Source organism: Daphnia magna, linkage group LG1 (genome assembly GCF_020631705.1).
Source record: "Daphnia magna isolate NIES linkage group LG1, ASM2063170v1.1, whole genome shotgun sequence".
Taxonomy (NCBI): Eukaryota; Metazoa; Arthropoda; class Branchiopoda; order Diplostraca; family Daphniidae; genus Daphnia; species Daphnia magna.
The window spans coordinates 18288866-18305554 of NC_059182.1; the positions used below are offsets into that span (position 1 = coordinate 18288866).

Sequence of the window (16689 nt, forward strand, 5' to 3'; positions counted from 1 at the left end):
AAAGAAATTGGCGGTGTAAACAAAAAATGTTGAAGGCAGGACATTAGGCAAGAGGAACATCTCGTTTCACATCCAAAACAATCAAAACTAAAGATGCAAGGTCAATAATAAGCCCTAGAGCTTATGTAGCAACTCTTGCGCCAAGCTTGCACACCAGGCATCCCTTGCACTTTTCAAATAAAAAATAATGACGAAGATTAATTGCTTTGCGTGCGTAAAAGAAGCAAAAAAATCCGTCGGTAAATGCATTTGCTTCCCAAAATTAGCGTCTTAATCGTTTGCGTCTATTTTCCTTCTTGTAGACGCTTTCGGTTTCCAAATGCGGCTCTGCCTCCCCTCGGCTAACACCCCAGGTGATGACACTATTACCGCCGTCTTCAAGCAACTAATACACGCATCAACATGTATCACCGCGTCTATTCGGAAAACAATCCTTACAATCCACTCTTTAATTCATCCAAAAATACACGGCATTTTTGTGATAGGATTTTAGCGGCTTCGACAAATAGAACTTCAGGTGGTAGTGCTCCCGTGGACTCTATGTAAACTGTAAATTTGCAGATGCTGTTAGATAGCTGAAACAGAGGGAAACCGTAAATGTCATGACTCACAGATGAAGTGGTCTCGTGCACGAGTCAGCTTCACGGTGTCTTCTTTTAGATCTTCGTGACGGAAAACGTTGCGACTACAAATATCATATCGTGCATCGTTGACTTTTGCGACCTTTTTCCCGCCACCTTAAACAGAAATTAAAACATGAGCTTGGCTGATTAACATATGAAAGAAAATTTCAGATAATTTTAAACCCACCGTCTACCAAATCGATAACTCCAGGGGAAAAGCATTTTTGCAATCTTTCAGCGGCTTCACCTTCCACTTCTCTAAGCAGCTTTACTTGAGGTAGCAAACGATAAAACGCAGTAGCTAGAGGCAAAAAAATAAACGAGTAAAAAATTAAACCATCATTCTATATACGACGAAGACTTGTTAAACAAACAGCTAACCAACAGGTGAAAATTTTGCATGATCTCTGCCAGTTCCCTTGAGAGCATGAAGTTTAATGTCGAGTTCATGACCGGGCCTCATTTTGGCGATAAGAATATCGTCGTCTACTGGCCCTACGGCGTCTGGGTTAAGAAGATCTTTTTGACCACCAAGTGGAATCCACTTCATGTGTGATGTCAGAACTGACACAAAAATTAATAACAAATAATAATGCGAAAAACACATCATAAATAACTTCTTGTTTACCTCTGAAATCTCTGTATAAATCTTCAGGATTAGTGTGATCTTTAGTTCTAGCAGGATTCCATGAACATTTTACTTTTAATTCAAATTCTAATGTATCTTCTGGGGTTCCTTCTTCATCGCCTATGACCACAAATTTAAAAAATGTTTAAAGACGAAATCAAACAACAAACAGAGAGAACAAAAGTTTAAAAATGTCCATACCTTCCCTCCTGAACTCAAATAACCTTGGATCGGCTTTCAGTGGAATCAACCCTAACCTGTGTGCCAACACTTCATCTTGTATGATGGAGGTATTATTGAACATAAATACTCTGTCAAAAGCCATTGTAGGTATATCAGAAAGCAAGATTCGACGAAGAGCATTTGGCACAGCAGGATCAACACCAATTATATCGAATTCCATCTCTAGGTTGTCAATGCGAATAATGTTGATTTTCAGTTTCTAAGAAGTTTCATCATTGTACTAGATTTAAGTTTATGTTGAAATATATTGGGTTAAATACCTTCTTGAATTTTTCTAGGGTCCAGGTATCGTCGTACCCATAATGATTTCCTGGAAAATTTGTGGCTTCCGCCTAAAGAATGAGTAGTCAACATAGGTAGATAAACGAGTAGGACATATTGCCTTACGTTAAGGATTTCAAACTCAGTCAGGACAAGTTCATTTCTGCTTTCCTCAATAAACTGTTTGCTGGAAGAATATTTAATTTTGCTTTTACTCATTTTCGTACTTAGCCCCTTGCGCGTATTGTATTGTATTGTAACAAATGGGTGTACAGCTAGGGCGAAATCCCCTTGCACGTGTCGGACAGAGAAGCTTTTCCCTTTGAAAAATATGAATACAACTTTCTCGTCTGCTACTATGTTCAAGGTAGTGAAGAAATCCTCCGATAGGTGTGTCACAATCGTGTGGCGGTAAAATTCAAATTCCAGCTCGAATCGACTGTAGTTAATGGGCGCCATGTAAGATTAAAAGTTTCCTCGCAAATTAGTGGCATCGTTAACTTAACAGAATACCAATTTGCAGTTTTCTTTATATTTTCTGTGGCATAACATACTGGAAATACTGTACACAAGATAGAACAGGATAGGCAGCAAAGCATGACAATTAGTACGACACTTAAGGTATGTGCTGCGGTATTCCGGCGTATCAAACAGAACCGAACTAAACTAATACAACAGCACTTTAGAGGACATCACATGAGCCAAGAAATTTTTATAGAAGAGAATAATAAAGGGACATTTGCCCTGAGACTGAATCCCACGAAAACCCAACTTTCTTTCCTCTTGGGCGTCTGTTTAATTTTTGGCCTTATTCTTTGACAAAATGTAGCGTGACATGACATCAATTCTAGAATTGATTTTGGTGTCGTCTTCATAAGTTCTTGGTGTTCTACGTCTCGACTGTGGCGCTTGTTCGGCATAATCCTGTGGCACGGCTACCGGCTCTCTTTTACCTTTAGAATATATAATTTTAATAAAAATTAACCTGTTGAACAAAGTCAGCAAAAACAAAGCAAGCCAAACATTGCCTAACCAGAAGTGGTATTTTCCGAGTCCGATTCCTTATTGGTGGAACGGCTGGAAGTGTACATGGAGCGCCGGGTGTCGTACATGGGTGGCTCGTACGAAGACGAATCGAGCGGCTTCAACGAAGACGGTCGAACATACGAGCTGGAGCTAGAACCGCTTCTGTCATAGTTCTTGTCTTCATTAAGATAAGTCGCAAAAAAACGAGAAAGACTATTTCACTTTGCGTTGATTTCTGCCCAATTTTGTGGCAATTAATTATTCATTACCGAGTAGACGGTTGTGAGTTTGACTTTGCTGTGTAACGGTTGAGCGCAGAGGTGGTTGCCTGACGCAATTTACGTAAATCTTCTTCGATGTCCTAGAGACACAAACAAAATAAGTATTACACGCTGGAATATGGAAAATATGTTAATCATCTAAACTGACTTCTAGTTTCATCGCGGGTTCTGTGTCTCCATCATCGTCGAAGAGCGCGTCCACGTTGATCCTTGGTCTCGTTGAAGTTCTGACGGTTTCGAACTCGCCTTCGTCATCCAAATAAGCGGAACGGTTGGGACGCGGACGGACGTGCTGTGTTTTCACAGATTCAAAATCCTCGTCGGCTTCTCGCTGGGAAGCACGAGTGTAGCGTGATTTTTCTTGCTGAGCCGTCATTGCCTCAATATCTTCGTCGTCTTCGTCATCACACGGAGCTCTGTCACGTAGATATCCATCTCTCTCTCGGGCGAACATCGATTGGGGAAACTGACACGCGATCCTCGGAACGGCCCCCTGGTACATCGGTGCCTACAGAAAATTGATCAGGTTACTCATTACTTGAAATTAAGGCGTTATGTTAACATATAGCTTTCGTATTAAATCAAATGTATTTAGAAGACTATGTTTTTTCTGCTACATCCGCTTCCTCTTTGGCCGATGGCCATCACTTCTACACTTGCTCACGAACATCCAGAAATTTTTATTTTCGGTTCTTGAATTAACCTGTTCCGCATTCTTAGCATCCAAATTTTACAGGCCCAAGTTCCGTATGGAAGAGATCCACACAAGAAACGATGAGAGGCTTTGACCGATATGAGTTGGCACAGCGACAGTGGTTCAAAATTAGACTGCCGATGGCGGTGCTGATGGGAGCGGGATTTCACGGGAGGAAGGAAATTGACGTAAACACAGCCCATGCTCCTTTTTCTTTTCTCCAGTGATTTACAGCATCATTGGCGTTCGTTAGATATTTGACATTCTACCCTAAGCTTATCATCCTTCTAGTGCTGATCCATTTTCGTACGGACTACGCAAAACATTTATTATGAATGTTATTACGAAACCCATAAAACACTGGAAAGTAAAAAAATAAAAAAAATGGTCTTTTTTGCAAAAATTCTTAAAGGTAATTACAATTCTTGTTCTTTTGCCATTCGGTCAGCTGTAAAATTCCATAGAAATTTTTCTAGAGTAGGATCAACACCTGAATCACCGTGACTTGTAAGCTTAACGTCTTAAGAGAGCTCGGATACCTTCCACTTTCGTTCCATCAGCAGACACGTCGTCGAGAGGTTCACTCTCCCGTCTATCTTTTGTATACATCCACGGGGAAGATTCCTATCGCATTTTCTTTTTCTTTTTCTTGTTTGTTTAATCTGCTGGCAGATTGAAATTGGAAAATAAACTTACCGGCATGCAGTTGCTACGCATTGCGTTTGGGTAGGGCATAGATGGAGGCATGGGATAGCCTCCACCGTAGGGAGCATACTCTCGTTGACTGGGACGTTCATAGTAGTAATTTCCTGAACCTGCCATTGCAATCGTCTTCTCAGCAACGTCCAGTGCGGTTAAGCAACATCACGGAACAGCAGAGAAAAACCATAAAGTGAATGAAGTTAGACAACGTATCAAAAAATATTATATTGCATTTTTTCTTACCTGGTTAGTCAGATATTTTTATTCGGGATAGTCCAAATGAATCGGTGCTGTACAGCTGTTGTAAAAATGTAAATTTTGATTTAAGGGAGCGGCTTCTTGTCGTTCGGCTACCAACAAGAGTTCGGCGTCGACTGTATTGGTGGTATACGGTGGAGAAGGAAACCGACGTGAGTCGTTCACCGAACAAAACTCGTGCAAGTTTTACATTGCAACATCGAGCGCTATATTTAGATGCCAAGGCCGTTGGACTTGGGTTGCTCAGCATTGGTTGAACAAGTTTCAAAGGCATATAGTATATGCCGGGCATCACGGATAAACTATACATCTAGGCGAGATGATAGTCGATGACGTCTTTGCATCATCATTCTCCGCCCAGCTTTCACTTTCTTGTTGATGCCGTTTTAGAGCCTCAAATCAAACAAGATGTCTGCCGGCTCCGCATTTAAACACGGAAGAAGAAACAACACGGAATTTTTTAAAAAATGGGAGAAGGAATTAAAAGACAACTCCGTCAACTTGCACGAACGATTGCAAATGATAAACGGAGCAAAGACTGAAGGATGTGCAAACCCTTCTGGACACATCTGCTGCTTGAGTCTTAATGATGCGCAAGTAATAATACCATACCCAGCACCTATCGAGCTCAGACTAAGGAGAATGAGATGTTCCGACAGGTTCCAGTTTTCTCTATTGCTCTGCTGTACAGCATACACGAATTGAAATACGAAATCGACCTGGAAACACAGACACTACGTAAAAGTGAAGAGAAAAAACACGATAACCTTACCGTCTGTACATAAACCAGAGTGTTGCTATGTCTTGAAGTTACGTGATATAAGGAAACATACTTTCACTCTTGGCTGGGAATCCCCGGAACCCGGAAAACCTGTTTTGTTTTTTTCAGTCTAGGACATTCTAATTTCAGGGTCTTTTACAATTGTACGAAAATGGCATATTAAAAAGTATTTGAGAAAGTTTTGATTTTTGAGCCAGAGTTTTCGCATTGAGCGTCATAAATTCCACGAAAACGCTTTTCCTTGGTAATTGGGTTCGCCCGGTAGTAGTGCCAGGTCTAAAGAATAAGATGAAGCATTCAGCACGCCCATCGAAATGGTTGGGATGGTTTGTTCAGGTTTTTTGTTATTTAGTTCTGCCTTTTCCTTGTTCGCTGTACTGATTCCAAAAATTCCGATATTCGATCATTTCACAGTCGATTTTTACTATTGGATTATTCATAAGGAAATGTTTCGCACTTACTACAGTCCTGGCAATTTCGGTTTGAATATTCGATTCTTCAATTGATGTGATGTCTTGTGACTGGTATGAGGAGTGTGGATACCAGGTTGATCTGTTTGGAGATGATCACCTTCCATGGGAGGGCACATGTCACTGGTAAACGCGTGCGTTCCTACGTTGATAACCTTCACATTACGATTCAGAAGAAAACTCAAATTGAAATCTTCGTCGTCTTCACCAAGCGGATGGATCATGTTCTCGGCGACCTTTAAAAATAATGCGATACAGGTATGAACGAGTAAACAATGTCATTGATAAGGTTTGACACAGTTTTTTGCTTTTCCTTTTCAGGTACGTAAAAATTACCTTGAGCAGTCCCAAATAAAACAGAATTTGCAAAACGGTCCAGACTGGGAAGTAAACATCGATCGGAATATCTTTGTTGCCATTGTCGATATTTTGCCGTCCGATTAGACAAGCAAAGACGAACGAATACGTAGACAAGGTTACCACCTATTTGCCAGTCATAACATAACGAAAGAAGGGATGATTGTGTTCCATGAAAACAACAAGGATATAGTGTCATTACCTGAGTATACACTATATGGGATTTCCGGAAAAAATCAAAAGAAAAACAAACAGGAGAAATGATTATTTGGTATTGATGATGATGATGGGGAAAAAAGGATAATGAAATGGACATACCTAGGGGAATGGTAACCCAGTCATAAACCCATAAAAGGCCACATCTGGAACGGAATTCCAGAAGTTCCTGTGATATCACATCAAATGAATGAGCATCGACACACGTTGGAGACAGTATTAGTATCCGGAATACCCTCATGATGAGCTGAGCACCGAATGGATCAATGACGCGCCCTTGGACTTGAGCCTCTCGAAGTCGATGGCAAAACCAAAGGCCAGGCAACCAAAACAAGTTGCAATCGGCTTTGACTGCCTGTTACGGGTCAGGTGATAAAGGAATAGTTAACCAAGCATAAATGGATGTAGTTAACGATTATCGCTTTTACCTTGAAACACTCCATTTCTGCTTTCGTCATAAAACCTGCAGTGGTCAAATTAAGGGCAATGATCAAGTACATCAAATGAAGGTCTTCATTTTCATACCTGCATTGACAACGTCCTCCAGAGTGTTCAAACGAAACTTGACCGCTTCCGAAATGGTGCGGAAAACGAGGACAGCCATAAGATTACAGTACTGTAGAAGTGTTTTCCGCAATAGTTTTGATTCGTTATCGCAGCCGGGAATATACATGGCAATGGAAAGCATTATTCTGTGTAAAAGAACGAAGTGGTCGTAGTCGGGCAATTCAAATATTATTAAACGACAAGCAAATCTACCTGTCGGGCCAAGGTAATGCCAAACACTGCTGCCACCACCTAGTTGCTGTTTGGCAAGGTCGGACGCGAAGACAAAAGCAAGATGTGTTTGATAAAAGATTCGACATTTTAACAGATCAAAAAGCCAAAAAATTACCTACGGTGGTGACATAGAATCCCAAAATGAAAGAGAGGGGAACCATGTTCAAATATTTTTCACAATAGCGCACTATCTTTTCAAAAAAACTAAGCAACAACAAAATTGAGACAATTAATTTTTTTTTTTGTATTAAAATTGAGAATAAAAATACCTTTTCTGATCACCATCGAGCGCCTGCAAAAACAGGTAGTAAACAGAGAAAGAAATTTAGTTTAAATATGAATATTTAAAAAACGCAAATTTTAAACAGCAGTTTACCTGACGATAAATAAGGCTGATGGCGCAGAAGAGAACCAGAAAACAGACGAGTTCTCTGTAACACAACTTGTACAATGAGCCGCGCCATTTGAAAAGGAGAGTCAGAAAACTTTTTTTCAAATCCAATCCCGGCGTCTTCTTGAGATTCATTTGGCGGTGATAGAGTTATCAGACGTTACGGGAAGTAAATCTGCTAACAAACAAACTGACCGTTTAAGTATGCTGCTTAGCGCATATGAACCACTAGACAAAATGAAAATGAGGAAACCTCATTTGTTACCTCAACTTTCAGGTTGGTAACACGGTGAACGTCTGGATACGAAATTGTTCGGGCCAATCAATTGGCGCTGCCCGCCTCCCTTCCACCAGGCGTTGCTCTTTCTTTCGTAAACAGGTTTCCATTTAAACCATAAGGGGTGGGTTATTGGTCCTCAGGCTAATTGCTTCTTTGTCCTTACTTAAGTTAGTAGTATTGGAAGCCTTTATTTTTCCGGTGGCATCCAAGTCAGATGTCCTACTTGATTTATTTCCTATCAGTAACGGTATTGTAAAAAACCCCCAAAAAAACAGAAAACGGAAGGGGCAGAAAGAAGATGGGGAGATACAGGCGGGGAAAGACGACTGAAAGCTTTTTTGTACGACGGCGAGTTATTTTTTGGGGTTGGATAACGTACGTACCTGGGAAAGACCTGTACATGGAGAAGTTCGTCGCCATCTGATTGTAGGTATTTTATTAGGTTACTATGCATTTTTAGTTGATTATTATGCAACTAAGGTGGGTTTCCAATCCTGAATTGTTAAGGAAAAATGATTAGACAAGCAAGTTTAATATTTCACCTGGAATTTCATTCTCATTGAACAATAACGATTTAAGGCGATTGAGGGCGACCAAGGAAAAAGCTTGCTGTATTATTTTTGTTTTTGCGTTTAAATTAACAATCCGGGAGTTAAGCTACTCATTTTTTGGCAGTATATAATGCGAAAGATAGGAAATTTCGCGTTTGATTTTGCTATCGTTTTCGGAGAATTTCGGAACGCTGCGTTTCGACTGCGGGTAATGTCCTGTATAGTTTCTGGATTCCGTATCACCTGACATTGTTAATGCGCATGTTACGGGATTAATTGTTTAAAGAGGAAAGCGATAAAAAAAATAAAATAAAAATTCAACAAAAAATTAAGACGTCGCTTTGAAACACGGAGAGAAATGAGCTACACGTTGTCGAATGCAATACCTAATTTTATACTCAATAGACGACTATGCTACGAAATAATGTACAAACACAAAGGACGCTCAACTATTCCTAGATTTTAAAAGGACAAACCTGTAAAACTGTACACTATTCGACGACGCATTCGGAATCGGTATAATAAGATAAGTCATAAATCTAAATTTCTACTCGCTTGAGGTAGAACTATGCGGAATGTTATTCGAACGCTATCCCATTCGGATAAGATGGAGGAGGATTCCATTTTCTTGGCTCCATTCCCGTTATTCTACGGGACCTTTTAAAACCTACGCTGCTAACAGTAGTTGAATGATTGGTCTTCGCCGCATTTCATTTACTATCGTCAAAAACTGCGGTGGAATTTGGGTCACAAAAAAAAGGAATTATTGGACAAGATTTGTCTCTTCAAAGACGATAACGTAATTTATAGGGAGGAACTGTTTGTATGCTGTAGCAGTACTGTAATTGAAATCACTTACGTACTAACTTAAAGACTCAGGGACAAAAGTAATCGTCGACAAAACATTCTGATTCCAACTATCCAAAAAGGTTAAATTATTTTTCTTCCTTCTGAAATATCCTCCGACTTCCCTCAGCTATCCTATTGTTCCCGCGATTATCGACTAATTACTTCAAGAATACGAAAATATGATTTCACAAGCGATATTTAAAGGCTTCCTTTGCTCTGTTACGTGATTGATTGTATCAACGACTCTTGGTTGAAACCAATGCACGATTGCAGATTTGAAAATATTTCATTAAGAAAAGCGTTGAGACTCACCAAATGTGCTTTTCGATGAATCCCAATCCTTTGAACGACTGGAGACATACATGGAGCGACCCGAATCGTAAATCGGAGCCTTAAAGTTCGAGTATTGAAAAGACTTCAACGTCGTTGGCCGGTAGTACGAACTGGAGCTGCCTCTCCAATAATTGTTATTTCCGCTAACGTAGCTATAAAATAAAATGCGAATAAAGAAAGTGGTCAACAAAAACTCAAATTAAGTTTTGATCTTTCATACTCGGACGAGTAGCGGTTGGCCAGCGTTGACAGTTCCACGTTTGACGGTTTCCCTGTTGTAAAACGGTTGAGCACAGATGACGCTGCGTAACGCCAATTTCGTATATCGTCTTCAATGTCCTTTATAAAAAAAAAAAACGGTAAGAAAGGAAGATGGAAACAAGCGTACGAAATTAGCTGACAGCCGAGTGAAGAAAACAAACGAAAGCAAATTTACTTGTATAGTGTTGGAGAAGGTACTTTCCAGCGATGAGACAGGGTTATATTTTTGTCCCTGAGTCAAGATGGCTTCTACATCGTCATCGTCACCGTAGAGAGCAGAGTATCGTAACAGACGCTCTCGTGTCGAAACCATCGGCGATGCGGATACGTCCCATAAGCGGTGGTGAGTGATTCTAGGGATCGCCGCGTGATACGTCAGCGCCTATAAATGCAAGATGGCAATCAATCAAGACGAAAGACGGGGTACAAAGGTGAAAAAGAATGGCAGCTTACTCGGGGGGTCGAAGGCACCGAATAGATTGAGACGCGTGGATATGACGAATAGATGGACGGGCGATACGTGCTCCAATAGGACGCCTAACGAAGTCGAGATTTTTAAAAAACCTGGAATTTTACATAAACTAAGTACTGCTACGTCTTAACCGTTAGTTGTGATTTCTTGTCTTCTCAAATGAAAACGAAGATTGGTAAATGGTGGAAGAACCATAAAGCTAAACCCAAAACTAGGCGCCCAAGCTCTTTGTAATAGGTATCCAAAAAAAGATACCAATGGCTTTTAAACTGAAGGCAATAAAAACAAACGGCACAAAAACACAGAAAAAAGAGGAAAAAGATCACACGTTGCTCCGTCCAAAATTAGACCCAGGGACTGCTGCGGATATGGGGCAACAGTTATCGTAAACAGGGTTCAAGCTCCCAATCCCTTTTTGCGATTTACCGTATACTGCACAGAATTATGTGACATTTTAAATGTTTACCTCAGCATAAAAGAGAACTTGTCTAACGCGGTACACGAGGGGTGAAATGCGAAAGCGCAGTGAAAAAACAAAACAAAAACGGAAAAGCAATGGAGATGTAAACGTTATGAAGCTTACCGGCATGTACGTACTGCGCAGTGATGATGTATAGGGCAACAAAGAAGTGCCAGAGTAGCCATAGGAATTCAAATATCCACTGTGACAGGGTCTTTCGTAGTAGTAATGGCCTGTCATTGTACTCTTCTGTTGAACCAATCAATGAGAAAATCACCAAACTTGAATAAATTTTTGTGGTTTTTCTCTTACCCTGTTTGCTTTGTTGTTTCCCAACTGAGACCGATACACAACCGAAAGTCACTATATGACAGCTCCACGAGCTATCTTGATAGCGGAATAAAGTATGTTTGAAGCAGACTTGTTTTCCTTGTTCAATCACCAAGAAGAGCGCATCGCCGACTGTACCCGGACGAGATGGAAACTGATCCTCAACCACCTAAACAAAACTCTTTCTAGAGCGTGGGTAAGCGAGTACTAAATTTAGATTTCAAGGCCCCAGTTAAACAGCTTTAACTGCGTTAGATTTTCAAAAACTGCATTCTACCACAAGGATAAACATTCCTCAGTACAATTGTAATCGTTCCTTTTCTTAATGATTAAAAAAATGTCCATGCGGCAGAAAGTACTTAACTTACTGTCAAGGAAAAATTATACTGAAGTGGTCGCGTAGAGTTAATAGGAATCCCCTTAGAATTAAAGTATGATAAAAAATAATAATAATTACCCATAACCTCCAATTGTTCAGGTGCTGGGGTCTTCATATGTCTCAAAGTTACGACGTAATAATAATTGTTATTCTTAGGCTCTGCCGACACAACAGCATCGCTATGGGATGAAGTCATCACCGGACGGGAATGACGTGCTTCGGCCGGCTTCCTAAATAGAGTATCAGACACCCATGTCTGGTAGTACTAATGCATAAATCCAATTGATTTACAGTGCACTAACATTGCGAAAAAAACGTGCATTTCGTAAGTAGATCTTTGGGGCTTCAACGAAAGATGTGTGCGAATAAAACTGGCGTGGAAACATTTTTTTCACTCATTCGATAACGTTTGTCATCGAAGTAAAATGCTTTCGTAGGAAACCCTACAACCAGTGACTTGGCTACCTTTTTTGCTCCCAAATGAAAGAAAATGTAAAGCTAACTGAAAAACTCTTTGAGATTCACAGAAATTAAAACACAACAGTTTTCACCTCAAGATGTTCATCCTAGTCTGATGTATGTTTAGCAGAACCTGAAATTGGAATAGCTAAAAATTGAATTGCTCTAAAACTTGAAAATGAAAAAATAAATTTTGTTAGTTGACACAATGATATTTTTACCTGTTTGTTCAATGCCTCCACCGTCTTGAATTTGTTGAATCTCTAATCAACTAGCAACCAACACTATTTTGAAAATTTATGAGTATTAGGATTTCTTTTGGGTAATGGGATCTTTCGAAATCAAGAATGTCTTTCAGTGATCAGCAAGTAGGCCTAATGTGGATGCGAAAATTCAATGGAAGATCTTTGCAGAATTACCAGATGTTCAGCTATAACTCAATGGTACCTTTTGATTGCCCACTCATTTTGACTGGATATTATTAGTTTTTCACAGACAAACATTGAAAATTAAAGACTTATAGATTTTTAATTTTGCCAAAACTTAGTCTTACCTAGGATGAAGAAGTTCTACAGAGGACATCTGTATAGTTGTAAATCAAATGATAATTTTTGCAGAAAAAAATTTTTGCGTTTTCTCGGGTGGAATCGAATTCTGTGTTGTTCTCTTCATTTTGATACGAGTACCATAAAGCTGTTTTCTGCATTGGCACAAATGTAACACGTGCTTTCAAACGATAGAACAATGAAAACCAAGGCAAATTTTGGTCTGCTAGCAAATAAGGTCACTCAACTGTAACAGCACCATCGCAACAAACAGGTTACAGGTAAAACAGAAAAAGAATCCTTACTGAATAACGGAACTAACAGTATAGGAATTGAACCCAAAACAAAACCATGTGTCCATATTTCTCTATTTCGCATGGGTGGAGAAAACTTGATTCAAATAGCCACGAACGCTGTTCGTGACAAATCAAAATTATTAATTTGAACGGTAGATGTCGTTGACCGAGGAATTTCACTGGCCAATTATATAAGCATCTAGTTGACTCTATATTTGATTACTATGCACATGATAAAGAAAAATACATAGTTAACGAACGAGACAGATAATATAAGCAAGATTACCGAGATCAGGCCGTTTAGTATTCGAAGTGGTCTGGGTCATCGTCAGACGAGTTGTTAACGTGATCGGTAAGCGCGCAATTTTGAAATGAAAAGGCTTTAAAAATGCGTAATGCGAATAACATGCTGTCGGATCTTTGCGGATGGTAGGGCTCTCCCAAGTGGTTGTTGCGCCACAAAAAATGAACAACTTTTCCGATGGATCCCTTTCCTATTTGCTGATGGGTTTCAGCAACGCCTCCGCAAAAGGAGTGAAGAACATCATTCATACATTTCGAACGTTGCAGTAAAATGCAAGTCCTGTTCTTCTCAATGGAATACTTCCATCGACCCTCCGTTTTGAACACCACGAAAGCAGGATGGATGAGTGCGTTGGTAGCTGGGTTGACCTGTTCTTTGTACAATCGAACTAGCGTGATATTATTACGACCGCAAATTTCCTCGGCCAGTAAATCCGTCCTCAGGCAACTGTGCGTCCATTCGCTTTGAATGTTGACGGATCCTCGATGGTCGAACTCCGTGAAAACCAGTTTACCACTCCACCGATCACTCTGCACGCAATCCGTATCCATAGGGGAAACTGCTGGCGCAAGAAATGACGTCAGCTCCAAGGTTATACACAGATTGATATAGCAGGTCCTAGACGCGGAACAAATACGTGCAAAACGGTGGTCACAACATCGATCCATAGATTCTATTTTACCGGGAAAGAATTCGTCGATGAAGCCAACGTGCAACTCGTAGACGACATTGGCAGCAAATCCGACGCGTTTGTCTTGCAAGATAACTATGGTGTTGAGTTCGTTAATTCGGCGTGAAACGGGAGCGAGACTTGAGTAGCAAAAACAAAAAATTGCCGGAGGCCAAACAAAATTCGTGTTTGTTTACGAACACAAGTTGGAATCGCATGGCTTCCAGGGAAAATCGCATGACCGAATACGTGACGAGAAAGCTCACGAGACTACGCGCCAACGAAAAATCGAAATCAAGGGCATTCTACAGGCAAAATGTTACACACGTTGCACGTTGGCACTTTACCAATATACGCAAATAAATACTTTTGGACTGAAATGAGACTATATTTATTCGTTTTTCTTTTTGGTGTAAACCTTCCAAAATGTCACAACACCAGTGTCCAAACAAAACTTATCATCGACGTTTGCAAATTATGTATAGTTCTGTTGTTCGTTTGTTTTTGGTTTTTTTTTGTATACCCTGCCTTGTGAAATTGTAAACGAGATATCAAGTGTTACAAGTTCAAGTACCCGTGTTACGTGCACATTAACGTTCATGACAGTAGGTCGTAGTACGAAAAACAATGGTCCCGTTAGATAACGGCATAACATCTAGAACAGTTCTAAACTAATAGATTCAGGCAATGAATCGTCATGTACTCAAGTTTCTGAAAGTAGTCGTGAATGACTCTTAAATTTATTGCGTAATATTTTGAAAAGGCGAGAAGCGCATTTTTGAGTTTTGTTTGCGCTATAGCCCATTAAAAAATTATTGGTTCAAAAGTCTCCCAATAGATGGCTTTTGCATCCTGGAATCGATAAAAGAACTTGTAAGAGACTCACGAAAGCACGATTACCTTTCCAAAGAAGATAATCATTTGCATGTTTTTCTTTCGTGGTAAAATTCTTGAAATGGGTTTAAGATGGCAAAAAGAGATGTGCAGACTGTTTGAATATGATTGCTCTGCAAGTGTATATTGCACGTTCACAACCTTTTGCGTAATCAGTTGAATTTCAAGTTTGGCTTTCCGTCTAAAGCTGATTGGTGTCCAACGAGGAAAACTACATTCCGTACAGTTCGAGAAGGAAAACCCGCTGGATGTGTCATGCAAAAAAATGTACAAACAAACACAAAAAAAAGTCAGTTTCGTTAACGATCTATTCTAACCTCTGATTAATTGATTGTATATAATTTAGCTCAGGTTTTTCCTCGATCGTGTTCGAGCAATAAGAGAACATTAATAATCCTACACGAAAAGAGGTAAAAAAAAAAAAAAAAAAAGAAAAAAATCTGCACGTCGATTAGCATTTTACGTCATTCTCTAGGCGTCTACTGCAATCAGTTCGAATCCAATAAAGAACCCAAATTTTATATTAATGAGCTCGGGCCCGAAAGCAGACTGTTGCTCGTAAAAATGAAAAAAAGAGAGAGAGAGAGGCAGAGAAAAAAGTTTTCTTTTTTTTCCTTGAATGAAGACCGTGAAAAGAACTCATCAAAAACAAAACTTTTTCAAGCTCTCATTACCATAATGACCCGTCGAAGTAAAGATACACATTATTCTAGTCGGGTTTATACAAAAAGAGAAAAAGAGATAGGGCACACACACAAAAAAAAACAAAAAAAAAAACGAGAGATAACGTGGCAAATTGCCGGCCTCGTTTTCCAGCACCTGACGATTATTACCTCTAAATGGTTTTGCTAGCTGATGGTTATATCCACACTGACCCTCTAGGCTATTATTATAAGATGCACATCCAAGAAAAAAAAATAAAATAAACTGCCGTGCAACAAGACCAACTCAAAAGAATATGGAGGCATAGCTTGGTAAAAAGTAAATAAAACACGCCATCATCATTACGCGTTATGTCACTGATGATGATGCGCATACCCTTACGTATATATATCTATATAGACACCCTTTCTCCGCGTGTCTTGTTCAAGCGTCCGTGCTGTGCTGTGAAAAAAGAATATAATATAACATCAGGCTTATTTCTGCATGCAAAAGTGAATAGCCTATAATATTATAGAACAAGCCGGCATTTGTTTTCCTTCCCATCTATTTTTCTTTTGTCGATGAGGGCAAAGTTGAACACCCCAATAAACGCAATGAAGACATGTCGGCATGTTGCGTGTATAATTATGCGCTAGAGGCACTGTGACTATATAGGCCGTCGGTGTTTTGAAATATCTTTTATTTTTTCCTGCTGGTTATATGGATATGGATGTAATTTCTAGCTATAGAACAGGAGGTGGAAACGATATTTGTGTGACTCGTGTATTTACACAGATAAACATAAAGACATCCTCCGCAGGGTATATAGACGAACTACCCAATTATTGAATATTATATTATTATACAACCAAGAAAATGATGATGCGTGTATATATTTCGTCTGGAGCGACTCATCCTTAAATAGTAATGCCGACACACGCCGGAAACAACTGGTTGTAATTATTAAAAAAACGCATTTTTTAAATTTCATTTATTTCTTTAATATACATTACGAATTGCGTCTGTCTAAAGTCTGTTAATGCAAATCATGTCTACTCTCAGCAACTCCGAATTTATATTTGTTTTTTTATTTCGCTAAAACACCGCCGTAGGTTATAGTCACGACAAACACGCACGCAGCCCAATCATAATAAAACGCAAAGCAATTCACTTTATATTACACAGAAATGATAAGCAATCGATTATCTAGACACTTAGAACGCTATATGCACAACAGTTGGCTTTAAATATCG

At 39.6% G+C, this 16689-nt stretch overlaps 5 protein-coding genes and 1 long non-coding RNA gene across 12 annotated transcripts; 1 reads left to right on the top strand and 5 right to left on the bottom strand.

Annotated features, from left to right (window-relative positions):
• Window positions 1–399: 399 nt before the first annotated feature.
• Window positions 400–2091, bottom strand: LOC116935151 (DNA-directed RNA polymerases I and III subunit RPAC1). The gene is made up of 8 exons (XM_032942534.2): window positions 1882–2091; window positions 1755–1826; window positions 1453–1693; window positions 1252–1371; window positions 1005–1187; window positions 811–924; window positions 612–737; window positions 400–547 (listed from the first exon to the last, which is right to left on the bottom strand). Exons 1-8 carry the CDS (start codon window positions 1972–1974, stop codon window positions 435–437), a joined length of 1062 nt encoding a protein of 353 aa, XP_032798425.1. The 5' UTR covers window positions 1975–2091; the 3' UTR covers window positions 400–434.
• A 180-nt stretch (window positions 2092–2271) lies between these two features.
• Window positions 2272–5225, bottom strand: LOC123466560. Of its 2 annotated transcripts, none has more exons than XM_045180160.1 (6): window positions 4702–5225; window positions 4453–4587; window positions 3211–3570; window positions 3051–3142; window positions 2789–2994; window positions 2272–2708 (listed from the first exon to the last, which is right to left on the bottom strand). In XM_045180160.1, the coding sequence occupies exons 2-6, from the start codon at window positions 4576–4578 to the stop codon at window positions 2551–2553; spliced, it is 942 nt and encodes a 313-aa protein (XP_045036095.1). In that variant the 5' UTR covers window positions 4579–4587; window positions 4702–5225; the 3' UTR covers window positions 2272–2550. The 2 variants fall into 2 exon arrangements, with proteins under 2 accessions (XP_045036095.1, XP_045036102.1); XM_045180167.1 differs by having other exon boundaries at window positions 4453–4602.
• Window positions 5226–5372: 147 nt separating this feature from the next.
• On the bottom strand, window positions 5373–8119 carry LOC116935446 (bestrophin-2). Of its 3 annotated transcripts, XR_006652134.1 has the most exons (14): window positions 7977–8119; window positions 7697–7886; window positions 7590–7612; window positions 7436–7524; window positions 7300–7345; window positions 7066–7232; window positions 6969–7003; window positions 6776–6895; window positions 6643–6709; window positions 6527–6537; window positions 6304–6450; window positions 5959–6203; window positions 5489–5874; window positions 5373–5435 (listed from the first exon to the last, which is right to left on the bottom strand). XR_006652134.1 is itself a non-coding variant. In XM_032942773.2 (13 exons), the coding sequence occupies exons 2-13, from the start codon at window positions 7844–7846 to the stop codon at window positions 5712–5714; spliced, it is 1263 nt and encodes a 420-aa protein (XP_032798664.2). In that variant the 5' UTR covers window positions 7847–7886; window positions 7977–8119; the 3' UTR covers window positions 5373–5711. The 3 variants fall into 3 exon arrangements, 2 of the variants coding, with proteins under 2 accessions (XP_032798664.2, XP_045036090.1); XM_032942773.2 differs by having other exon boundaries at window positions 5373–5874; XM_045180155.1 differs by having other exon boundaries at window positions 5373–5874; window positions 7697–7889; window positions 7977–8118.
• Window positions 8120–8181: 62 nt separating this feature from the next.
• Window positions 8182–11160, bottom strand: LOC123477021. Of its 4 annotated transcripts, none has more exons than XR_006652170.1 (7): window positions 11041–11160; window positions 10439–10522; window positions 10161–10367; window positions 9945–10063; window positions 9704–9876; window positions 8375–8485; window positions 8182–8210 (listed from the first exon to the last, which is right to left on the bottom strand). XR_006652170.1 is itself a non-coding variant. In XM_045180179.1 (6 exons), exons 1-6 carry the CDS (start codon window positions 11155–11157, stop codon window positions 8448–8450), a joined length of 738 nt encoding a protein of 245 aa, XP_045036114.1. In that variant the 5' UTR covers window positions 11158–11160; the 3' UTR covers window positions 8374–8447. The 4 variants fall into 4 exon arrangements, 2 of the variants coding, with proteins under 2 accessions (XP_045036114.1, XP_045036108.1); XR_006652168.1 differs by having other exon boundaries at window positions 8182–8226; XM_045180179.1 differs by lacking the exon at window positions 8182–8210 and having other exon boundaries at window positions 8374–8485.
• Window positions 11161–11302: 142 nt separating this feature from the next.
• On the top strand, window positions 11303–12297 carry LOC123477025. The gene is made up of 2 exons (XR_006652177.1): window positions 11303–11443; window positions 11783–12297. It is a non-coding gene; the product is annotated as an uncharacterized LOC123477025 (long non-coding RNA).
• A 683-nt stretch (window positions 12298–12980) lies between these two features.
• On the bottom strand, window positions 12981–14073 carry LOC116936157. Its single transcript, XM_032943366.2, has 3 exons — window positions 13913–14073; window positions 13213–13848; window positions 12981–13148 (listed from the first exon to the last, which is right to left on the bottom strand). The coding sequence occupies exon 2, from the start codon at window positions 13779–13781 to the stop codon at window positions 13227–13229; it is 555 nt and encodes a 184-aa protein (XP_032799257.1). The 5' UTR covers window positions 13782–13848; window positions 13913–14073; the 3' UTR covers window positions 12981–13148; window positions 13213–13226.
• Window positions 14074–16689: the final 2616 nt, after the last annotated feature.